Source organism: Triturus cristatus, chromosome 7, assembly GCF_964204655.1.
Source record: "Triturus cristatus chromosome 7, aTriCri1.1, whole genome shotgun sequence".
NCBI classification, from domain to species: Eukaryota; Metazoa; Chordata; class Amphibia; order Caudata; family Salamandridae; genus Triturus; species Triturus cristatus.
The window spans coordinates 1,688,935,888-1,688,962,120 of NC_140590.1; the positions used below are offsets into that span (position 1 = coordinate 1,688,935,888).

The window sequence follows — 26,233 nt, forward strand, 5'->3', positions numbered from 1 at the left end:
AGTGTGAGGGGAGTGTCCTCGCGCACAGGCCGCCCCTCTCTGAATCCCTGCGGCGCCGATCGTTGGCAGCGGGAGAACAGCCAATCGGAGAAAACGAAAGTAGTGGGCCCTGCAGAGAGGTGTACTCAGCCCGCAGCGATACACTGAATAACGACTGTGGGCACACAGCATCCGAGAGGAGGAGAAACGTCACACGGTACAACTGTGACACTCAAAAGAAGGCCCAGGGAGAGGGTGAGAAAACGAGAGAGACACCCACGCGTGTATCACCGAACTGAGCGAAGAGAGGCAGCTGTTTTCTAGAGTGCGGTCCCCCAAGGCATCAGCATGTCCAGCCTGCAGAGGCAGTTGACATCCACGGGCTCGGCGCAGACGGTATCGCTGACTGTGGAGCAGGCTAAAGGTAGGTCTGGGTGGGTATAAGACATACATCGGCAGGTCTAGGGCTCGCTATTGCTGCCACATCAGATTTATGTCAAGGCAGAGTGGACATTTTAAACTGACCAACATTAATTCTTAATCCGCAAGTATTCCAGAATATTCTCACCTTTATGGGGACTTGTCTTGAAATCTGAATGGACGAGGCAGCAGGAAAATCCGCCCCTTGGCCTCTCGGTGTGGCCCACTTGTTTCGATGTCACGGATCATTTAATTTTATTGCAGCATTTGCATGGCGGTTCTATATGGAGCGCTGAAGCACTTGCCTTCGCGGATGGCACACTACACGTTGCACGGTGTGTGGTTGGAGGATGTTGAGTTTGTTTTGATTCGATGTGAGAAGTGTTTCCCTGCCATGCATGACGAGCCCTGAGGTGGGATTATTGTGTTATGGAACGCAGCGGGGTGAATGATGAAGTATGAGAGACAGGTGGGCAGTTTATGGTATTCGGTATGCTTGCTTAACTCTCTCTTAATGAACAGTGCCCTTAGGTGGTACCATCACAGTCGTTTTATGGTATGACTTTGTGATTCTTTATTACACTTCACTAAATGATCCCAATTGTAGAAGGCCAGCGATCCTGTCGTTTCGTCAGCAGGCACACTGGTTTCTGTCACACACCACCCGTTTAAAATAAAATGGGTGAAGACCACTTTGGGGCTTTCCACCCAACCTACAAACCAGCGTGCATTTCCCTTATTTTCATGCCACACGCGAAGCCTAGGTGCCTGCAGCCGCACTCACCTATCAAAGCAGGCCTCCACACTGGTGATTTAGGGCAGGTGCGAGCCCGCCTGCTGCTTGCATTGGAGGTCTACCCTGCAGCGCTTCAGGGCCGCTGCCCCGCCCGAGTGGTCCGTGGGCCAGAGCCAAGCGATCCCGCAGGCCGCCAGCATGCTGCTGACCGCGCGCCCCAGTTAGCAATGACACAGCAATCGGCTGCCACCAGACCCTGAGGGTGGAGACGCCTCACGACTGGCGGTAAGAATTTGGAAGGAGCGCCATATAACCCCAACCATGGATGAAATTGTTGCTGACATCAACGGCTCACAGTGGTTTTCCAAGCTGGAGCTAAACGCCGGATATCATCAACTAACCCAAGCAGAAGAAAGCAGGTATGTATATATAGCTACCTTCAATACACACCTGAGGTTTCGCCGCGATAAACATCTCCGCTTCGGAATCTCTTCGGCAGAAGAGGGGTTCCAGAATGCCGTGTGTGAGATCCTAACGGGACTGCCGAGTGTAGTAAATGTCAGCGATGAAATCCTCATACATTCCACCACGGCGGCTGAACACTACAAGCACATCATGGTCACGTTGAAGCGCCTTCAAGACTACAGTGCCACGTTACACCGAAAAAAGTGTCTATTCTTCCAGTAGAGGATCGATTTCTTTGGATACATGCTTAACTAGAACAGGATTACAGGTAGGCCCCCTATAATCCCAAGCAAGAGAGCAAGCACTGCTGCATACAAATGCATCTGAGGTACAAAGTTTCCTTGGGATGACCAAGCACTGTGGTCAATTCATCCCTGATTTGGCCACCATTGCAGTACCACTAAGGACCCTAACTCGGACAGACATGAAGTGGGAATGGGGCCACCGAGAGGAAGCAGTGTTCTAGCGTATTAAGAATGTCCTCCTCGACACCACCACACTGGTGTGCTTCGACCCGGATAAGCGTACTGAACCGCTGGTGAACCCCAGCCCAGTAGGCTTCTGAGCAGTGCTAGCCCAGGAAAAAGAACCGGTGCCGTGGGCAGCCCTAGCATTCACCAGCTAAGCGCTCTCTCCCACTAAGCCGCGATACGTCCAAATCGAACGAGAAACCCTGGCGATTAAGAGGGTGGGCCAGCATGTCCATCTCTACTTGAGTGTTCAACCCTTTAAGGTCATCACCGACCATAAACCGCTTGTTCTGCTGTTAAGGGGTCAGCGCCGCACCCACCTGCCAGAATCGAATGGTGGGCCATCCAACTACAACAGTATCTGATGGAAATTGAATGCCGGCCCAAAGCGAAAAACCAGCCAATTACCTCTCCCGTCACCCAATACAGTCGGCTACCCAAGGCACAGTCCTAGAGGCGGAGAGGAAGGAGGCACATATCAACATGATCTCATCCGCAGCATGCCCCCGAGCCTTGAAACTTGCTGACATTGTAGAAGCCGCAGAAACAGACCCAGTTTTCATCAAGGTGTGGGACACTGTCCAGGGGGGCATCTGGCTGAATTACCTGCACACCGACTGATCAGGGACAAGACCTTGAATACCTTACAGAAATGTGGGGTTAGGAATGAACTGAGTACAACCCAGGAAGGTGTCCTCCTCAATGGATCCCGTATCCTCATCCCATCAGCGCTGTGCCATCAGGTAAAACAGCTGGTACACGGGGGACAACAGGGGTAGATAAAAATGAAATCAAGGATGCGGGACAAGGTTTGGTTCCCTAGACTGGAAGAGCTGGTGTAGGAGACAGTGCGGCAATGCCCTGCATGCCAATTCACGGGTGTCCCAGACAGGCCCGTGCCAATCATCACTGAGGAGCCATGCGCAGTGCCTTGGGAGAAAGTGAGTGTAGATTTCGGGAGCTTCCCAGATGGGAGAATCACACTAGCAATGATGGACACCTACTTTAAATTCCCCATCGTTTAAATGATCAGCTCAATGGCGTTTCTGCATGTGGCTCCTGTATTGGAGAAAGTATTTGCGATGTTTGGCTGCCCAGGCGAAATCAAGACTGTCAACGGCCCACTCCTCCAAGGCGGGGAATTCAGCGACTTCTTAAAACTTCATGGAGTGCAACATCACCGCATCAACCCCAGTGGCCGCAAGCCAATGGGGAAATTGAAAGATTTATGAAGACACTCAATAAGACACTGCGGATTGCAGTGACCGAGCACGATGACCCTGAGCTCCAACTTCAACTGTTCCTGAGAGACTACAGAAGCACGCCACACAGCACCACCCAACAGGCCCCATGGATACCAATGTTTAATGGCCCACGCAGGGACACAATTCCTGTATGCCTGGGGTGTGCGCCACCCCAGTATGATGACAGGGTAACACATGCGCAAAGAGAACAGTGGAACTCAATAGCCAGCCACAAGAGAAAGGCCAAACATTGAGACCTTCAGCTGGGGGACCAAGTTATCATAAAAGACCGAAGGCCTGACTGGAAATTCAGGACACCATATGATCCAGGACTGTGGACAATAAGAATAGTGGAAGGCACAATAGTAATGGCCGCAAAGGGACAGGAGACCATTGTGCGGAATATTTCCTGGTTTAGGAAGGTGGAGGTGACCCCTTAAGGCCAAACACCGGAGGAGGAAGGAACCGAGGAAGGAGAACACTTCAAAAGAGGTGAAGATTCAACTTCCACCGCGGAACCAACCAGCAGGCCCGCAGCAATAGTTGAGGATGTTCCAACTCCCAGTGCATTACAATCATCAGCCCGACAGGAACCAACCGGCCCGCAATCACCATCCATGATTCCGCATAAGGCCCAACCAAGCGTACAGCTCAAAGAGTTTGCGTGCCATCAGAATAACATGCAGACTGTTGAAAAGGACTGAGTTGGGATGGGATGTGGAAGGTCAGCGGTCCTGTCGTTTTGCCTGCAGACACACCAGATGCTGTCACACACCACCCTCGGGCCAGGCGTGGCCTGAGGTTATAAAATAAATGGGTGAACTGCTCGGGTACTTTCCACCCATCGTACAAACAAGTGTGCATGTGGAATTCCTATAGCCCGACATCCAGCCCTCACCATTATAACAAACACTTCTAAAAGCAACCAAAAAAATTGGGTGTTTAAAATCACAAATTTCCACAGTAGTTCCTGGCACTGAACAAAACAACTCTGTTTTCGATATTCTCCTTGTGAAAGAACAGAATGCTGGCACTCAGTGAAGCTAGCCAATAGAGAGAAACAGACAGAATTTTAATAAACACAAAAGGTCGTGGTTAATGCCAGTCCCAATTAGGGGCCCGATTATTAAAGTCTGAAAAGTGCACCTATGTCCTTGCGTTAAGTGCAGATATACGGCTTTCGTGAATTCACAAGACTTTACTGAAGTAGGCCAAGAAGTAGTACTCCTAGAAAACATTTGTAAAATCCATTTTAGCATGAGCAAATATGCAGGCGTAGATTTGCTCATGCAAAAATCTTGAGTGTTTGCAAGTTCACTCCCCACCCACCCCCCCCCCCGCCCCTCCGGCCCCAAGTTCACTCCCCCCACCCCCCGGCCCCAACCAATTTTTCCCCAACCCTGGAAGAAGTTTTATGTCTGCCATTGTCAGGAGCAAATTTCCAACCTTTCTCAGTATGGGAAAAAATTGGAGAAGAGTTGGTCAAAACCCATAAAACATGCAAGTTAGTAGGTATGCAAAGACTCCATAGGGCATTCGAACCCTGGAACTATTGTTTACCATTACCTTCAGCCCCAGTATGTAAACCTGCGAAAAAATGGCAACATAAGGGAATCGCTAGTATTCAAACCCTACTATGGAAGGAGCCCTGTCATAATCAGAGAGGCTATTTCAGAGTTCTTATATAATGAGATTGCTGCCATGATTAGTCGCCGCATTACATGGAACAAAGGGACAAGTGGATTTTGTTACAGGACTAGTAGATTTATGAAGCAACCTGCCCCATGGACAAGTAGAAATTGCATTAAATTCCTTACTCTGCCCTTATTTGCATGCCACAGCACAAGGCCTAGGTGAATGCTGCTGCACTCACCTATCAGCGCAGGTCTCCACACCAATGTTGGATGTGATCTGTGGTGATGCCACAAGCTTTGTTCAACCAGGTTATTATTTTTTTTATATACTGATGTTGTTTTGCCTTGGTAACCACACATTTGTTTTTACTGAACGATAAATGCTGCCCGCTTTTGTCCCTGAACAATGTTAAAATAGGTACTCTTGTTTATTTAAATACAGTTAAAACTTCTTTGTGTCGTAAACCTCAATTAAAGCTCTGCAGATATGTCCCTGTTTACTCTGTTTTAATGTCATCTAAAGCTGTGAAAGATTTCTTGTAATGTAATCAAAATTTATTGAAACGCCACTTTGATGTCAGTGTATTATTAATGTTGTGTGCTGATGTCACCAAGCAGTGATAGCTGTGCCCTGTGATGTCTTCGAACTCTATTGAAGCTGCATTGCAATGACACATGGCTGTTGAAGTAGACAGTGAGCATTGTTGAATGTTCCTTGTGGTGTCATTGAACTCAGTTAATGCTGCCCTGTGATGTCATAAATCTAGGATCTATCAGCTATGAGATGATGATATGCAGCTCTATGTAAGGCTGCCTTTTGATCATGCTTTGTTAAAGCTGCTCAGGGACAACCATCCCTTGTCACATGAAGCAGGTGTATTGGGAGTAGAAGCCGTCATGATCTGCTAGTTTACATATTATGTAATCCTAGGGATTAGTTGATGACTGGTGTACTTATTTGACCCTTGCACCTGTCATTATTAGTGTTTCCAGATGATATTGATTGCTCGAGAACTCTGCTCCAAGCTGCCTATGCACTTACATTTGCGGATTGTTTTACATCATAACCCACTTGTATTACAAGTATCTCAAGCTTTTCCTTAGGTCAGAGAGTTCCCACTTGTAGATGGAAATTTGAAGGGACTCTGCTTTTTGATCGACAATATTGTGGATGTATTCACAAAATTACATATTTTAGTTCTATCATTGAAGACACTACTGCTTTGGGTATAGTTTGGGATGCCTGTAAACGGTAATCTGAGGGCAATCTGGCTCAAGGACCCCTGTGCATGGATTCTTGAGCCAGACAATTGACACATTACCGTCTGTACTGTCTGTTTGCAAAGTAAGGTTTTGCTGTTTCTTTGGTGTCCTCTTGTGGCAGGGATAGCTTGTTGGGATGTGGTTTAGTGGAATTTGGTAAGCTCTGATTGTAGATACAGCTATGGAAGTTCAGTCTATAGCTAGCTGGATGGTCCTGTATTGTATGGTTTTGATATGGGAGTGATTTGTGGGTTTAAGGTAGTCTTTCAGTTATTGGGGAATGTAGCTTTGAGGGTAGATGAGCATAGAGGGTGAATAGCCTTTATCTAATTGGTGAAATTGTGTCAGTGGAGTAGGACTGAAAGATTGTACTCTGAGTGATGCACGTGGAGGTTTGAGAAGAACAAGGCCATGGTGGGTGAAAGGCGGCAGATTTATTCAAATGTGTAGTTAGACTGTCTGTGTGTGAGATGGATGGAGGAGTAATACTCTGAACTGCTTTGAAAACCAGGTTGAGCAGTTTGTACCAGTTCCTGGTTCTGGGTGTAAGAACTGATGGTAGTGTATCCGAACAGATTAAATGGAATTAAGTGTGGCACATTCTGACTTTGTTCCGGTAGGAAATAGAGTACTTTGGTAGGATGACTGGGAGGCTAGTGCAAAAGGGTAGTTTTGCTGATATGAAATTGATGACTGTTTTGCCTCTTTCGAAGTGGCTTTGGGATCGACCGTTTCAGATGGTTAGTACTTGAAGAGTGTAGGGTGGTAGCTGTAGTAGTTTGTAATGGGGAAGAATGCCCTACACGACATTCAAAGTTAATAAGGATGCTCCATTTTTGGCAGAGATGGAAAGAGTCCCTTTCAAGCGTGAAAGAAATGGGGCTGTAAGGTCTGGGGGACCACAAGAGTTTGTGGAGCAGAGGAGTCCGCAACATTGAAGAGTTCAGCTTTAGAAAATGCAATAGTATCATGCATTGAGTTTTACAAATAACTGAGGTAGCCTGTGACAGGAGCATTGGTGTGAGAGAATGATGGAAAGCAGAGCGAGATTTGCATGTCGTCCTTGTAAAGGTGAAAATTAAGTCAACGAGTCAGCCCATATTTAGAGAGAAACCCAACCAGACTGAACGTCAACAAGCCTTTTTGAGAGGCGGGGTGTACTTCAGGGCTCAAAAAATCATAATGTTACGAGACCTGAAGGTCTAGTAACTTTTAATAATCTACTCGACCTAACGTTAATGTACTTGACCCGTGAACTGGTCTCAAGTTGTGTGATCTTAGGAAAATAGTTTGTCTTATGGAGCCACCTTTTTCTTTATTATCAAATAAGAGAGCACCTTCAAATATGCAAGTTCACTATTTGTGCTTTACAAAAAATCTATATATACTTGACTAAATGTTTGCTCCATTTATAACAAGACTCGAGCCCATATATAGGGTACATATAATTCCTGGCTTGCCTCTTAGTTCACTAATAAATAGCATTTTCATCTGGGCAGGAGCAGTTATAATTCCCAGTTCATGTTTAAAAAAACACTTTTCATAAATATATTACCAAAGCATGATGTGTGCATTGTCATTTACAGATAACATATTTTCCATTGAAATGGCCACAAAACTTCCCACTAACATGCAGTTTTAATGATAATAGCGCATAAAATGTTTTTGAAAATTGGGTTTCAGCAAAAATATTTAAAATTTGCACATCCGCAAGTAAAGTGTTCTAATTTGTTTTGATCCTATAAAAATATTTTTTTCACTACAGAATTACAAAAATGGGTCTTCATAACTAAATGAAATATATTTGAAATATTTGTACAGTTCACTTAGCTATTTCAGTGTTGTTAGAAAAAAGCCTGACATCTTAAAGCCTTTAATTTAACATGCTTTGTGCATTCAATTGTCACACAGTTCACCTTACAAAATTCTCTAACTAAAGACACAGAAAGAAAAATAAATGCAATAAGCTGACTTTTGACCTCCTGTCTCTAAAAGTCAGCAAATGTGACAAGATAACAAAATTTGATGGCATTTTTATTGCTCTTTCCCTTTGTGGGCAAATCTTATCTTGTCACATTTGCTCTGCTTTCAGAGACAGAGGTCAAAAGTCAGTATGTCTTCCCTGAAGTTAAAGGATTTTCAAGTAGTCCCTAAAAATAGCTCATCCTGAATAAATCTGGCTTACAATGCGAGTTGGCAAGTGGATTTTTTGAGCCCTGTACTTGAATGAAGATGAGGGGCCCGTTGGAGAGGCTATGGTAGTGCAGTAGATTGGTGAAACACATCAGTTGAAGGAAAGGATGACGGACTAGTTCTAAATTCTGGAATTCTCTACCTCTTGAACTGCGCTTTTTGGGACATGAACTTCCCTTCTGCAAAGCCTTAAGGACCTGGCTATTCCTGGAATAATTCATTTTACAGCTCTCTATGTTCTAGAGCAGAGGGTTACTCATAGTACGGCCCGCTGGCGGCCCGCCTGGCCTTCATTGGCGGCCCGCGGACCTTGTTCGATTACATGCCGCAGTTCCTTCCTTGGAGTAAACAGGGAAGATGGCCGCATGAGCAAACGTTGTGAATACGCTTGAATACGCATTCACAACGTTTCCTCCTGCGGCCATCGTCTCTGCTTACTGCTTGCCTCTGATTGGCCTGCCTGCCTCCGAGTCACACACGGAACCGGTGAGTTAGTGCAACGAAGAGACCTCAGAGCGAGGCTAGGAACGCACCGCAATTGAAAGTGAGAGAGGCGTGTAGTCCGGAAGGGGCGGAGCTAAAAGGATTCCTCATAGTCGCCTGGAAGAGTGCCTGAGGAGAGGTGCGTGTGGATGGAGGTTGTTGGAGTTAAAGATGTTTAGGGAGCGGTAAAAAGAGGCTGGGTTAAAACCCGAGCTTAGTCGAATCCGTGTAGATGCTGGAGCGCAGCCTCTTCTCTCCTGAAACTGAGTTGCTTTCGAGGTAGAGTTGGCATCTCTCAGTCAATTCATCCCCATTTGGAGGTTGTCACCTACTCATTGGACTCGGTGGCATACCTCAAATAATCAAAATGACCCCTTACACCTCCCCTACACGGGAGCATCTCCCTGTAAAATGCTTATTCTCCAGTGATTTCAACGGCATAACACCCCCAAACTGCTCAATGTCACCCGCGTCGCAGATTCAGCATGTTTCTTGTGTAGTTCATGCCTTCAAATAAAAATGTATTATCAAAATGTGCTCTTTGTAGTTGCATCTGATTGTGAAATACAGCAGTGTTTCCCAAACTGTGGTCCGCGGACCCCCAGGGGTCCGTGACACATTCCCAGGGGGTCCTCAGGCAGCAATTTTAAAAGCACAACAAAGTTCCTTGTAGAATTAGCAGTTTTCCAGCAACAATAAAAGTGTCAAGATAACGTCAGTGATTAATGTACCTGCTGGAGAGAGATGAGAGTTTTGTCCAGTGGCAGCTTTGACTTATCTAATGTAGCACAGAGGGTTAATATGCCTACTGCAAAGAACGTGTACCATGCATTTACAAAAAGTGTTTTATGTGCATAGGTTAGTGGGTTGCTGCTTTTGTCACAGAGATTATTTTGTTACTGTGCAGTTCATAAGTGACAACCGTAATCTAGCACAGTGACCTATTAACTGTCATCAAAGAGCTGCTTCAAGTCTTTCATTATCATGATGCTGCTAACAAGGTTTATTTTGGTGGAAATACATTTTTACTGTTCAAGTTAAAGCTAACCACTGTGTTATGTTCTGAATTCTGAGTGGGTGCTTCTCCAGACAAAACACTCTTTAAAAATGCCTACCAGTATGAATCAATCAATCATAGGCATTTGTATAGCGCACTGCTCACCCGGAGGGTCTCAAGGCGCTGAGGGGGGGGGGGGACGCTACTGCTCGAACAGCCAGGTCTTGAGTTGCTTCCTGAAGGCGAGATGGTCTTGCTTTGTCCGGAGGTGGATGGGGAGGGAGTTCCATGTCTTGGCTGCCAGGTAGGAGAAGGATCTTCCTCCGGCGGTGGCTCTGCGGGGGACGGTGGCGAGAGCGAGGCTGGCGGAGCGGAGCTGGCGGGTGGGCTTGTGGAAGGTCAGGCGGCTGTTGAGGAACTTGGGGCCCAGGTCGTGGAGGGCCTTGTGTGCGTGGGTGAGGAGTCGGAACGTGATTCTTTTGTTGACGGGGAGCCAGTGCAGGTCTCTCAGGTGTCCGGAGATGTGGCTGTGTCGGGGGATGTCCAGGATGAGTCGTGCTGAGGCGTTCTGGATCCGTTGAAGTTTCTTCTGGAGTTTGGCGGCGGTGCCGGCGTAGAGGGCGTTCCCGTAGTCCAGCCGACTGGTGACGAGGGCCTGGGTGACCGTCTTCCTGGTCTCGGTGGGGATCCACCGGAAGATCTTTCGAAGCATGCGCAGGGTGTTGAAGCATGAAGACGAGACGGCGTTGACTTGTCTGGTCATCGAGAGGGAGGAGTCCAGGATGAAGCCTAGGTTGCGTGCGTGGTCCGTTGGCTTGGGGGTGGCTCCCAGGGCGGGGGGCCACCAGGAGTCGTCCCAGGCGGAGGGTGATGATCCCAGGATGAGGACCTCCGTCTTGTCTGAGTTCAGTTTCAGGCGGCTGTTCTTCATCCATTCGGCGACGTCTTTCATCCCTTCATGTAGGCTGGCTCTGGCGGCGTCCGGGTCGCTGGTGAGGGAGAGGATCAGCTGGGTGTCGTCGGCGTAGGTGATGATCTTGAGGTTGTGTTGACGTGCGATGGTTGCGAGGGGGCTCATGTAGACGTTGAAGAGGGTGGGGCTGAGCGATGACCCTTGTGGAACGCCGCAGATGACTTCGGTGGCCGCTGACCGGAACGGGGGGAGGCGGACTCTCTGGGTTCTTCCGGCAAGGAATGAGGTGATCCACTCCAGGGCCTTCTCCTGGATGCCGGTGTTGTTCAGGCGCTGTACCAGGGTGCGGTGGCAGACAGTGTCGAACGCTGCGGAGAGGTCCAGGAGGATGAGGGCCGCAGTTTCCCCGTTGTCCATTAGGGATCTGATGTCGTCTGTGGCTGCGATGAGGGCGGTCTCCGTGCTGTGGTTGGCTCGGAAGCCGGATTGCGAGTGGTCGAGGGATCCGTTGGTCTCGGAAGGCGGCTAGCTGTCTGTTGACGGTCTTCTCGATGTCTTTGGCAGGAAACGGGAGGAGCGAGATGGGGCGGTAGTTCTTGAGGTCGGAGGGGTCTGCAGTTGGTTTCTTCAGCAGGGCACTGATCTCGGCGTGTTTCCAGCACTCCGGGAAGGTGGCGGTGTTGAAGGAGGCGTTGATGATGAGGAGCGGCAGCAGTGAGTGGGGCGACCAAGCCCTGTGGAGGGCTGAGCGGTCACACTCTGTGGTCCCCTACGGTCCCCTTGAGTAAGGAGCCGGGAGGGAGGAGCAGCTGGGTGGCGGGAGCGGGGCGGCGAATGGAATCCCAGGGGGGCGGGGCCGCAGGAAATTCCAAGAAGCAGCGGGCAGCGGGAAATTCCCAGGAGCAGCGGGAAATTCCCAGGAGCAGCAGGCAGCGAGCGAAGGAATCTGCAGGAAGGAGGTGGCAAAGGCAGGCAGGAGCGGCAGCAGTGAGTGGGGCGACCAAGCCCTGTGGAGGGCTGAGCGGTCACACTCTGTGGTCCCCTTAAGTAAGGAGCCGGGAGGGAGGAGCAGCTGGGTGGCGGGAGCGGGGCGGCGAATGGAATCACAGGGGGGTGGGGCCGCAGGGAGGCAGCAGCAGGAAATTCCAAGAAGCAGCGGGCAGCGGAAATTCCCAGGAGCAGCGGGAAATTCCCAGGAGCAGTGAACGAAGGAATCTGCAGGCAGGAGGCGGCAAAGGCAGGCAGGAGCGGCAGCAGTGAGTGGGGCGACCAAGCCCTGTGGAGGGCTGAGCGGTCAGCTGAATGACGTGAATCCTACACCTTGTAGTCGCATTTGCCTTATGTAACATTTTCTATACACTCATTTACACGTATGAATCATTGTCTCTATGGGGCAGATTTACAAGGAAAGTGACTCAGTGTGTGCTGCAAGTCATTTGGGTGCACCACACTGAGACCCTTTCAAAGCACAGGGATGCGACATATTTACAATAATATGTCACATCTCTGTGCTTCCCCCTGCGCTGTGGCACAAACTGCTGCCATGCACCTGCACAGGCACCCTTGCACCATGGTGCAAGAATGCCTGCATCATGGGGAGGTTGTTTAGGGTTCCCTTCCTACACAAACAATCAGAAATGGGTTTTTTCAACTTCTAAGTGTGCTGCATTAGCAAACACAGAACTTGCAAAACGTCTTTGTTTTCCTGATTGTTTATGTGCAGTAAGGGACACCTTCCTGTACATAAACAATAACCAGAGGTGATTTTCTCTTTCTAAGTGTGCTGCAGAACGCAACACGCATAGAAAGAGGAAATAAAACAAGGAGAAAAATACTTTCTTCCTTGTGGCAACTCCCAATTACTCCGCCGGGGAGGCGTAGCATTCGGACACCTTTCCAGATTTACGATTTCTAGTTAATCTGGAAATGTGTCTGGTTTCATGGGTGTTGCGTGGGAACACCCACAGCAACACCCATGGAACGCCCATTTCATGGAAAGTGCTGTGTGCAAATGGGCCATATTTACAAGACCAGGAAAAGTCACGCAGGGTGGCTTTTCCTGTCCTTGGACATATGGGGCACTAAAATGCGCCACCGGTGCGTCACTTTTTGTGACACACCCGTGGCACAAGGGGCTTGTAAATCTGCCCCTATATGTGTGTGATGTAAAGTGCTCTGACATCCTACAATGGTATGATAGATGCTGTAAAACAAATGAAATACATGTGACAGACGGGCTATGGAGAGATGAGAGGCACTGTTGGAGTTATAATATGTAAATTGATTTCCGAATCGAAGTACAGGTTCACTGATCAGTTTAGCTGCTGCATTCGGTCAGCAAAGAACAAAAGATGATTCTAAGGGAATCATTGAAGATTCCCTTAGATTCTAAGGGAATCATTGAAGAACTCCAACAAAGATTGTCGTATCCTGGTGCATAGTAAGGTCATCATTTACTATTCTTTAAAAGCTGATACAATTCAATATATAATGATAAATTTGTTGTAGAATGCACCATTGTTTTCTATATTTTCTTGGGGGGACAACCTCCCAAAGCCCCCTTTGTAGTGGTCAGGCTCACTCACTGCACTTGGTGTGCACTGTATGGGGACTGGTCTGAAAACATTTGCCAGGGCTGCTTTGGGTTTCCAGTCTGGCCCTGGCAGAAGCCTTGTACTGCGAAATAAAACAAACCATTTAAAATAGGCACCAGATAGGAAGAGAGAGGCACCAGATAGGAAGATGGCGGCCGACGCTACGGCCGAGTGAGCTGGGCTGAGCGCTCCCGGCTGCTGGCGCTCCCCCTCTCAAACTCATAACGGCGGAGACCGACACCTCGGGACCTGATATGCTTAAATCCTGATTCAGACCCGCAAACCTGGATAAGAAATAATGATCCTGCTTACAGCTGCTTCTCTCCTGTTATCGACGCGCAGAACTTATTGGCGCTCTGGAGCTGCGGGAGTGCTTTATTCTTGGGTTCGGCATTCTTCCTCTTTCCTTTTCTCCTCTGGTGTCATCATTCTGCAGGCAGGCAGCGGGAAGATGCCGCCTAAACCAACCACCAAAGGCCCTGCAAAGAATTACAAACCTCGAAATACCCAGCTTACAGGGAGCATCGACACTACTGGTAACCATGGGGGGGGGCTCGAAGACGCATAAATCCCCACAAGAAGCCCCCTCGGAGCCGGCGAAGACATCCTCCGGTAAGGCCCCCTCCGTTTCTAATCCTGTTAAAAACACCGCCCCCCTGTTTCTGAAACGATCCCTGAGAAATACGGAGCAAGACACCTCTAAAACTGTTAATCCTGGGTTAGCTTCTGAGACAGCTTTATCCCCCTCTTTGCCGGTGCATGGTGTGAGCTATTCTCTTGGTCAAAAAAACGAGGGAGTACCACCGTCTAAAGACACAATACCGGTGGAAGTCTCAACGGACCTTCACCAGGTTTCAGACATTTCACCAGGATGCATTATGGGATCTGGAGTCCCTCCAACTCATACTCATACGATCTCTTTATGTAAGGCTATTAAGATGGTGGTGGGTACTTCTCTGGAGAGCGGGGCAGTTGGGGAAGGATTGGTGATCAACAGCAGGGAGAGAATCGATCCCAATCAAGATATAGAACCTCTGGACAATTTATTTTCACTTTCAGACACATCGTCAACTTCGGACGACGATGACGATGATGATATCATTAACAGAGACTGGGCTGAATATGAGGCTGGTTCTGCTAGCCAGGGAGAGGTGGACAACTGTCTTCTGGGGGGCTATATGAATCTGGTCCCACTTGACGGTATAATTCGGAAATGTAAACCTTCAAGCAGACAAGAGTCTTCTGTAAATCCCGCGCCCTCCAAAGACTCCTCTCCCCCAAGGGAGAACTTGGCCTGGGATTTTTCGTTTTCGACTGCGCATCCTTATCCTTTGGAAGCTGGTAATGATCAGATAGCGGGTGCTATAGACGCAGCCTTAGTCTCTACTGATCCCTCAGCTCCTATGAAACCAATTACTCTAGAGACGATCTATGATACGATGCTGTCACATAGGGCTGAGGCGAGACTCGAAAATGCCAGAACGCAGGGGGCTTGTCGTAAGCTACAGAATGCTATCAGACGGATCAGCAAGTCTTGCGCTGAGATTGGCACAAGAGTAGGGGAGACAGAAACTCGTATCTCTTTGTTGGAAGACGAAGCTGCAATACAGAAAGGGCTGGTCAACGAGCTTAAGGCTCAAAAAGAAGACGCTACTTGGAAGCTCTCTGAGTTGGAAAATCGAATGAGACGTAACAACTTAAGGGTCCTGGGTATCCCGGAGGGCGCAGAAGGGGGTGATACGAGACAATTTATCATTCAGCTTTTTGTAGAAGCCTTTCCCGAGCTATCCAAATGGAACTGGGAGATTGAGATCCAAAGAGCCCACCGTTTTCCTTTTTACAATAAACCTCAAGCCCCCCGTCCTGGATCAGTGGCTGTCCATTTTCGAGCTATTTTGATCTCTATTAACAATTTTCTTGCTCGAGAAGATGTATATAACTTAGCAAGACCTAATCAGAAGAGAGCTGCCAAAGGTGTCAATTTTTTTGTCACACCCGACTTTTGCCATGAGACTGTTGCGCGGAGGTGGCAGCTCCGCCAACTGATTCCTCTTTTTTTAGCTAAAGGGTGTCAAGCGTTTCTTCTCAATCCTGCAAAGCTAAAAATTGTGTTTCAAGGCCAGAATAAGTTTTTCTCTTCTGAAAATCTAGCTAAGGAGTATCTACACTCACTCAAGTCTGGTTCCTAATCTGGGTTTGGCATAAGTGTTGTTTGTTCGGTCTTCCCCGTACTCTGTCTTTCTTGTTGTTATAATTATCTTTGGGGGAGCACCACAGGGAGCGCCTCCCACTCTCCATCACCAGGACCTCGGTCCTATTGCCTCCAAGCAGGGTGGGTTTTGTGGGTGGCGGGTGGGGGTTGGGGGTTGGGAGGGGCACATTAAAAATCAGAAAACATTTTGTTCCACAGATCATGTATTTATTTCTTTTTTCTTTTTTTATTGCTATGTTTTATTGAGTAGGTTTATTTGTATTGGTTATTCAGAATACGCTGGTTATGGCTGACAAGGGGATTAGAATAGGCACATATAACGTTTGCGGCCTTAATAATTATGATAAACGTAAAAAGATCCAAGCAGAACTGAAAATTACTCTTCCTGACATTATTTGTTTGCAGGAAACACACATCTCTTGGTCTCATAGGCAGAAGTTAACTGATTTGGGATATTCCATACTTGTTACATCTAAACAATCGGATACGAAACGTGGGGTGGCTATCTTAGCTCGACCCTCCCTAGTCCCTCCAGGGCGTTCTTCGGTGGATATTTCAGGTCGGTGGGCTATTTTCGAATGCTTAGTAGGGGGGACTAGTTTTACGTTATGCACTATATATGGCCCCAACCTAGATGAACCAAGTATCTTTGATTTTTTAAACGGGGAACTTGCTCTTTGGCCTTCACCTCTAATACTTTGTGGAGATTTGAATATTAATCTTTCTAGTAATTGGGCATATTCCTCCTGCTTGTATAAAGGTCGCAAACCTAAAGTCTTTCAAGCTCGTAGGAACTTGGTACAGGACCATGGTTTGGTAGATGTTTGGAGCACGATTTATCCACAGGACCCTGGGTATACTTTTTTTTTCTTCCCCGCACATTAAATTGTTCCGATTAGATTATTTTTTTGTACCAGCTGCCTGGGCCCCTAGTACTCAAATTCAAATCTTTCCGAGGCTTTTGTCTGATCATGCCCCAGTAGTCATCTCTTTATCTAGTGTTGCCATTTTAAAAGGCACCAAGACCTTCTCATTCGATAGGAAGTTGTTATATGACCCTTTATTTTTGGCTCACATGAAGAAATGGATTCAGGATTTTTTTTTCTATGTAATCGTGGGTCTGCCTCCCCTGCGGGGGTATGGGACGCCTTTAAGGCTTGTTTTAGAGGCGAGGTTCTTAGTTTTGGTCTGTTTGCTCAAAAATCAGGTAAAACAAAAAATGCTAGAACTTTTTTCTCATCTGAAAAACGCCGAATTGGATTTGGCCACTCGGTTACGGGAAGAAGATGATCTTAAAGTAAGTTTAGATAAACTCGCTCAGTGTAAGGCTAACATTAACCTTGTTTGGGCGCAGAAGATCGCGCTTAAACACCATCTTTACAGGAGACAACTTTATGAATTCGGTGAATCTTCGGGGAGATTTCTGGGTCAAAGAATACGAGCAAAAAACCAAGCTCTAATGATTAATGCTATGTACAATGCTCAGGGTTTATTAGTTCATGAACCACAGACTATTGTGAAGGTTTTCCATCATTTTTATTCTGACCTATATGCTCAACCGAATACTGGAGATCTTCCCGCCGATCTCGGGCTACCTGCTTTGAGTTGGGAACAAGTGGATCCGGTGGATGTCGAAAGAATGGAAAGGCCGGTAACATCTGAAGAAATTGAATTAGCTTTATTTAAAATGCCCTCGGGCAAGGCTGCTGGGCCAGATTCTCTCCCGATGGAGGTTTATAAGGTATTTTTTTCTGAAGTGCGGGAAGATATGTTATGTGCTTTCGAGGCGGCCATACAAGGATCTCTCTCCCCCCCCCCCCCCCCCCCCCCCCCCCGTTCTTGGGATGAAGCACATATCGTTATTTTTCCTAAAAAAGGGAAGCCTACGGATCAACCAGGGTCTTACCGCCCGATTTCTTTGATCAATTGTGACGGTAAATTGTATGCTAAGCTTCTCGCTAACCGAATGGCTCCGCTTGTCCCTGAATTGGTTTCACCACTGCAGCACGGGTTTGTCCCGGTGCCGCGGTACAGTTGACCATGTTGGCCGGGTTGTCGCTCTCCTCGACGTCGCGCAGACCTCTGGGTCTTGCCCTGCTCGACGCCGAGAAGGCCTTCGACCGGGTCGCATGGCTTTTCCTCTGGGAAATAATGAAGCGTATGGGATTCAGTGCCGGTTTTATACGTGCTCTCCAAATATTCTATCGAGCCCCTACTGCAAGGATTTGTGTAATGGGAATCAAATCGGAGGTGGTTCAAATCTGCAGGGGGACCCGTCAGGGATGTCCTTGCTCTCCTCTTTGCTTTCTACATTAACCCTTTTGTGAAAATGTTCGAGATGAATGCCCAAATTCCCCCTTTTGTAATTCAGAATCTGCCATATACAATCTTTGCTTATGCGGATGATATTACGGTTATCACCTCCAATTTAGAGGTCGCTCTTCCAGTTATTGAACAGCTTGCGGCTTCCTTCGGTAGATACTCTGGTTACAAATTAAATACCACCAAGACTCAATGTCTTTGTCTGAATTTACCCACAGTTTCCGATCCCAGGGTGGTCGAAGAGGTGGTGTACCTTGGAATTAAGATCAGATCCAACCTGGATGATTTGGTTTCTGTCAATTGGAATGATATCTTGGACAAAACCAAAACCACGTTGGAATCTTGGCAGAGTCTACATCTTACACTAGTGGGCAGATCCAACCTTCTAAAGATGGTTATTCTTCCAAGAGTACTTTATTTTTTCCGCGCCGTCCCTCTATTGGTTTCCAAGTATCAGATCCAACAATTGCAATCCCTTTGTGAAAGATATATTTGGGCTCCAGGGAGAATTCGGAGAGCTTCACGTTGGATGACATTACCATTTGATCGCGGGGGATGGAGAATCCCGGATTTTGCGTTATATCAAATTTCTTGTTTACTTTTAAAGATGCGCATTTTGCTTACGGGGGAGGAGGTTAGCAATTTGGCAGAAGCACCTTCAATTTATCTAATGGCGCTTGGTAGCTATGCCAAGAATTGTTTGCAAATCGAAGTTGATGGCAGCTACTATAAGCGCACCCGCTTTAAGATACTCTCCTCTGCTTTTTCTGTTTGGAAAACTCTTAAAAAGATGTTTGATATTCCTAAATAAACTATTTATACTCCTCTAATTGCTCCACATCTCCTTCCCTCTATTTTTTACGATTCAGTTGGTCGGCAATGGTATTCCAAAGGGATTTTACGGTTAGGGGCTTTCGTTTCTGTAAGGGGTACTTGTCTTTCTTTTGACAAATTTAGAAAGAAATTTGATTTAGCTAATCAGTTTTTTAAATTTCTTCAGATCCGGGATTTCCTTCGCAAACATACTTCTCATCTAGTCTCTATCCGTATTATTGATGCTATAAGCTCTCAGTTGCGCATTGGCTCTATTTACCATATATTATTGGAGTCTAGAGTAGATGACCTGGATAAAATCAATTTGAAGTGGAGAACCTGGCTAGCCTTTCCTCTTATCCACGTCGAAGACTCTATCAGAATTGCTCACAGAACTTTGTACTCTGCCTCATTAAAAGCCCAGCATTTTAAAACCTTGTTTAACTTATATGGCACTCCTGCGGTTATTAGGAAATGGGGCAACTCTTGTCAATTCTCTAATTCAGTAGTTTGTTTTCGTTGCCAAATGGACAACGCCGATATTGTACATGTTTTTTACTCCTGCCCTTCTCTACGATGTTTGTTTAACCAAATTGAAAGTTTTTTGTCTCAAATTTTAGGCAAACCGGTTTCTGTTTCTTCAAGCTGGATCTTATTAGGGATTGGAGGAGAGTTATCGGAGGGACAACGTTTATTTAATTTTCGATAATTTTTGTTTATTGTCGCTGCGGTAACCCGACTCACTATTGCAACTGCTTGGTTGCAACTTGAGGCTCCGAGTTTTGATCAATGGCGGGCCAAACTATTCAACTTGTATAATTTAGAAATTAGTATGTACAGGCTAAAAAAACCACGCAAGAGGAAATTTGGTACTGCAATTTGGCAACCGTTAATTGATCATTTATCTGACTAATCTTTTTCTTGTTGTAATTTTTTCTGTTTTTTTATCTGTCTTTGTAAAATTTAGTTGTATTGTTTTCCTTGTGTGGATTTCTGTGGAACATTAATAAAAAAACCCCCCAAAAAAATAAATAAAAGTTAGTCACGGAGATGCAGTACTAACCTTCCCGTTTTTTGCGAATTCTTTCAATATAACATACTAAAATCCTTAGTAATTTGAGTATTTGTTTTGTGTGCACATGTGTGTTTACTGTTTTCGAATTATTGTTTTAATGTTTGAAATTTAAATCATACAAATTGCTTGGGGGTCCCCGGTTTCCAGTGGTGACTCAATGGGGGTCCTCCGGAGTCAAAAGTTTGGGAACCACTGAAATACAGCATAGTCTAATGTTTTGAAAGTTTTTTTTTTTTTTTACTCTAGTTCCGCCCCCCACTGATCCTGCCCCCACTGACTCCACCCCTACCAGTGCGGCCCTCGGCCACTAACCACACTGTAATTTTGGCCCCTGACAGAAAGTTTGTGAGTACCCCTGTTCTAGAGTGTCTGTTGCAGTGGGCGCTATACAAAAACTGCAGGATAGAATAAAAGGTTTGTAGGGTGAGATGATCTAAGGTTGGCATGTTAAGTATTGAAAACAGGTCTGCAGAAGATGTTGGGCAAAGGGAGCGCTGGTTGTTCAATTTGAGTGGAGAGTGGAGGAGGTGAGAATAAGTGAGTTGGGAAACATCAAGAAGCTTGTTAAATGTGCACCTCATCAGTCGTCAGTGGAGAGGTTAGATTGATATGTTGGATTGTTATGCTGCCTTGAAGAACATACAGGGAACTAATGGTGTGGGATAATCATTAGCAGGAGAGCAGTCTATTCAGAAGGGATGAAGGTAATAGATTCTACATCAGTGAGCGCTTCAAAAAGATGGGTAGGATTTCAGAATTTTCACCATCTCCAGACAAGTATGTTGATTTGAGTTTTAATGTTAATTTCAAATTTTTATATAGCACGATTGCATAGCTAGTTCACAGTACTCTTTACCATTAAACTATGGAGATCAAGAAGTCATGCAGAGAACAGAAAAACGCTGTAAACTACGATCTATGATATAAGTTAATTATCAGGGGTGTCCAAAATATTAAAATTGGCAGACTTCAGAACGAGAAGGTGGAGTGAAAAGAATAGTCAGGAAAGCAGTGAAGGTGGAAAGGATGTTTCGGCAGCAGGGACCGGTTTGGACTTTGGGAAGACTGAGGAGCAAGTTATGAAAGCAAGTCATGAGAAAAAAGCAGGTGAAAGGGAATTGGAGCAGAGTGGCTGGAGAGTTGAAGCAAAAACATGAGCGGATAGAACAGAAGGATGAGCCTATTGGTGAAAGGTATGAATAGGACTGAAGAGTGTTGTTGAAGTACTCCTGGTGGGTTTAGTCAAGGTATGGAGGGATAGATTCAACAGAGTACTTTCCTTTGTTGGTGAGTGTCAGTTGAGGCAACTGAGAGGGTGGGAGGTGAATTGATATTCGTGCCTAGATCATGGTCCGGAATTGACTGGTTGTTGGGTAGACTAGTGCATGTGTGAGTGAGTTAGAGGATAATTTTTCAGTTTTTTGTTTAGATTCTGAGTTGCCAAGAGGGTTGGTGGGGTGGTGATGCCAAGATGCTGTCAACTCTTCGAATAACAATCCAGTTACTGGCTGGGAAGTGAAGTACAATGATGTGGGGCTAAAACGGTGCAACACCGGTGACTGGTCTGTGTTCCCTTTGGGGACTAAGGAGCCGGGGACAGGTATGGTATTGATTTATCTTTTAGAGAGGAAGCCAACTCTACAACAGTTGTGAGCAATGTGGGTTGTATGAGTGAAGATGTAATGCTAATTCTTGAAAGCTGTGTTGTTTGCAGAATATTTGAGGTGAATTCATATTGTGGTTATGCCAGTGTAATGAAGGAGTGGGGGAGTCTAGAAGAGGTCGATGTGCATATGAGGCAAGTTGTTTAAAAGTCCCAAGTGGAGGTCCACCACCACAGCAAGTGAACAACAGCTGGGGGAAGAGGAAGATAGCGATTGTTAAGAGAACATATATTACTTCTGTCTGGTGGCTGTAGTTCAAATTTGCGCAGGTGGACTCTCGGCCGATGGGGGTCACTTGCTTTGAAGGTGCTAGATATGTGTATCTGACAGCGAGAAAGCAATGGTTTGGGGCAGTTATGTCTTGGACGGCTGCTATGCAGAGAGGAGCTGACCGCCAGGTGCAGACCAGTACCACAGATAAACTTACAAAATGCAATAGTTATAACTTTTAAAACTTTGCTGTGAGATGATTGGACCCTTTTAAAGGACTATGTTACAGAGCTCTGTTAAATCTGACCTGATCTGCTTATCGATTGTTAACATTTCCTAGTGATATATCGGGCTCTGCTAGAGCCAATTTGTGATGTCATCGACCTGTGTAAAATCTGCCATTGAGTTTTGTCTGTTCAGTTGAGTGGCTGCTCCGTATTGATAGGTTGCAGATATGAAACCACAAAAGTTCAAAGGAAGAAAATGTATAACCAAGCCTTCTCCGGTATCGCCCGAGAATCTGGAACGCCCTGCCTCCGGAAATCAGACTGAATCCCTCAACGTCCTCTTTCAAAAAAGAAGTCAAAGCACTTCTTATGCATACGTTCTGAACCTTTACTGTAACTATGAGCTGAGACCCCCTCCTCAAACGTTTGCTCCCTTACTGTATTTTTATGTTATGTTGACTGCAATACTCTTGTTTACCCGCTTATCCTGCCCTGTCGGATAGCTGTTCCTGACCTTATGTGAAGCTCTCTGATACCCGCTTGGGTCACGTTCGCGCTATATACAACTTTATAAATAAAATAAATCAATAAATGAGGACTCCCAGACATTTCATTGTCCCTATTCCCTGCCTGCTCTTTACGTAGATACTCTGCAAAATCTTCATACTTTACCTTCGTTTGAATGCAATCTTTTTGTAACCGCTTTGCAGTGGTCCTTGTGGAGGTGATGAAGGCATTCAGTTCCCCGGAGAACACTCTGCGCATGGACGAGGCCCGTGACAATGCTTGCAATGACATGGGGAAGATGCTTCAGTTTGTGCTTCCTGTAGCAACGCAGATCCAGCAAGAGGTCATCAAGGCCTATGGCTTCAGCAACGATGGTGAAGGTAAGTGGTTGTGAGAGCTTGAGGGTCATGCAGACGGTCCAGAGAGTCAGGGGTCAGACCTAGAGCTGGGTTAAACTAATATACGTGAATCTAAAGAAATGTCTTGGGTAACACCCAGAGTCTGCTGCAGATCAGTCCTGAGGCAAGGCATGAGATGGTAAAGAGACCTATCTCCTGTCCCACCAGTGGTTCTTGTTGGAGCTGGGGTTAGAATGAGGCCCCTGACTAACATGTGCCAGTTAGTTGCAGAACTGCTGTTGGACTGTAACTTGGCAGGGAAGAGAATTACCTGAAGTCACTGCGAGAGCGTGCTGTAAAGTTGTGGTCGGACTGAAGACAAAGGGACGTCTCTGAGATCACACAGGCAGGGCTAGGAAGAGAACGGTCTCCCCCAAGTTCACACAAACCCCTTTGTTGACTGAGACACAGAAGGATGTAGAGGTTTGTTCAAGATCATTATTGAGGTTAGAAATGTATCTAAACCAAGGCACTGGGAGACTGTTGAGGAAGCAGTGGTGTTTCTTTGGTCATACATTAAGTAGCAGTATTTTAATTAAAGTACAGTAGGGTGAATGAACTCACTTGAAGTCATGTAAACCGTGACCTGTACAGAAGGGTTTACACGGAGTCTCAGGGAGGTGACTGGACCAGCACTGTCTGTTGGCGGGCACCATTAGGATTGGATGCAACGTCTAGGTTACTGAGCAAGATAACCTTTCTTGTGGGAAGCTTGAGAGGCCACACCACGCCTAAACACAGATTGTGGAGAGAAAAAAACTAAAAACATTCATTACCAACATTTCTTCCGTCATAAATATCTCCCCACAAACAATATGTCCTGCTCCTAATCTTGCTATTAAGCCGATGCTCTCAGTATTGTAGTATATGTTTTAGAATGGTCATTTATTTCAGTTCTGAGAGATGTAAGAATATTTAGCAATTAAAAGTACAGACCTGGTTTTCCTTGTACGTGAGGGAGGTTTGCTATGCTGCTGCTCGTACTGTGCTTATTTTGTGTTTTTGGGAAACCGTACACTCCTTTTGCCTGTACGGTACCTATTATGTACTAGCAATTTTCGTTTTCACTGCCTCTGCAACACGAGAAGCATCTTCTCAGAAGGAACTAGAGATAGCCCGGTCAATTTAAAATGCTTTGTTTTGACAGATTTCCACCTCCAAGCACCCTCACTGGCTCCTTTGTTTCTCTTTTCCATTTGTAGGCGTCTTGAAGTTTGCTCGTTTGATCAAGTCCTATGAGTCTCAGGACCCCGAGATCGCCGCTATGTCTGGCAAACTAAAGTCTATGTTCCTGCCACCTATGACTGTGCCCCCCCAAGCAGGCACTGCCATTTCTACATCATGAAACAATGGACAGCTAACACTTGTGTCCTCGTACTGAAAAGTGTGCATGATATGTACTGAGAACTGTCACATGAACTCTAACTGTGCACCTATGGAACTACTGTGCGGTGTCTGAGCTGGAATTGGACCATTCTTTTAGCATGGGGCTAAACGTGGAGTGTTTGTTTCTTGTTATGCTGTGGTTTTATATTCTTACTTTTTATGTGATATTCTAAAATATTAAAACATTAAGTCAGATGTGTACCTCAGTCAAGATAGTTCCTTGGTACTTTCAAGTCCAAAGTATGATCTTCAAACCAGGAGCCGTGTCGGGATTGTTGGTGACCAACCACAATGATGTCAAAGAGGAGAGTTGGCTAAATAGCCTAGTGCTATAAACCAGCTGTCTGTTATCATGCATCATGAAGTGTTCAGGGGCAGTTCTTAATCAATTTGGGGGTGTTCTGCAGAATGGCTACTATATATGCATTAGCATGTTTACTTTGTCAACTGCCTACAAGAGCCAGGTGGGTGGCAGAAGGTGCAAAAGTGAGTCTCTGAAAGACTGTTAACAGGTAAATTACTTTGGACTTAATTTAGTATTTGGCAGGAGGCATACTAGGTGGGCAGAGGCCCTCTGGATGAGGTCTGCCAGCCTTGAGAGGTTCCCAACTGCCTGGCAAAAACTTCGTCCCTAAGGATGTTGATATAGAAGGATGAAATGAGTCTTAAGATATTGTATGAGATTACTTGCATGCGATTAATTAATGAGTGTTAGTAATTTTATATCAGCATTGTTCACATAGATGGGAATACTGTCTTGCATGCTTTATTGATTGACTTTCGGAACTCAAGGCCGCAAGACTGCACCCCTTTAAAGCTTGGCTGTAAACTATGAGAAAATTATTAGGTTGGTTTTATAAGGCGTGAATTGCAGAGCAAGGAGCAGCTGTAATGCATCACATATCCTTAATTTGTCCAAAAGTGCTCGGCGTTGCCCATTGCTGTAACTAAAGTGGACCGGTCATCGTAAGTGTAAATACAGTGAGCCAACCAGCCCTGTAAGACTCATCCTGTGGACAGAGATGATGACACATTGCACAGGCTTATGGGGGGGAGCTTATTTTCAAAATTCCTTCAAGAAATACAAGAATTTACCTACTATCTTAAATCCCATTGCTATTCCTTGCCACTGCTGTGCTGAACTGTGATGGCTGGTTATAAGAGTAAACCCAATACAGATCTTGAAATGAAAAGGCAATCTCACACTGATTGTATGTCTTTGACATTTCCCAGTAATAATACAGTTTGTAACCTGCTTGGTCCTAAAATGTTATGTTAACAGAGATTTGCATAGTACTGCATTGCCATTAAATATCCTAGTAATGCTATCATGATTGTGGGTAGCCTGTTGAAAAATAATCAGGCTGACACCCCCGTTTATTTGACTTTTCTGTGCGATTAGGTGTTACTACAATCCTAGTATGTACAATGTGTGGTATTCCTTTGCATACATTCCATTGACTTTGTGAAGCCATGCAGACTTTTTTTTACACTAATTCTTCCCCACTAGTGTCTTCTCTTACTCCATGTTGATGTTGGAAGCTACCGCAGCCTGTGCAGGTGGGATTAGTAAATGGAACTGCAATAAAAAGGAAAGGAACAAAACAGTGTCATGAGGGATGTGGGTGGTTGAATGGCAACCCCTCATATAAAGGAGGAGGTAGCAAGCAGGGTAACAAGGTGTGGGAGTGTTAGACTTGTCATCTTTTGGCATGTTTCCCCTGAGTTTTTTGCTTTCTGACCTCCCGGTTCTGACTCTGTTTGTGCTGGCTTAGTGTTTCTGCGCACTTTTCTCACTGCTAATCAGTGGTAAAGTGCATGTGCTCCTGTGGTAAAATGTGTTATGGATTGGTGTTTCCATGATTGGCCTGTTTGATTTATGTGTCAGTCCCTAGTAAAGTGCACTGCGTGTGCCAGGGCCTGTGAATCAAATGCGGTTGGTGGGCTGCAGCACGAGATTGTGCCACCCACACGAACGGGCCATAAAAGGTAACTCTGACCCGCCATTGCGGAGTCTGCTCGCAGTTT

At 46.0% G+C, this 26,233-nt stretch overlaps 1 protein-coding gene across 1 annotated transcript; it reads left to right on the top strand.

The window, feature by feature from the left end:
* Window positions 1-24,411, top strand: LOC146812758 (protein C10-like). The gene is made up of 3 exons (XM_085619856.1): window positions 1-403; window positions 22,625-22,801; window positions 24,022-24,411. The coding sequence occupies exons 1-3, from the start codon at window positions 328-330 to the stop codon at window positions 24,162-24,164; spliced, it is 396 nt and encodes a 131-aa protein (XP_085475982.1). The 5' UTR covers window positions 1-327; the 3' UTR covers window positions 24,165-24,411.
* The last annotated feature ends 1,822 nt before the right edge of the window (window positions 24,412-26,233 follow it).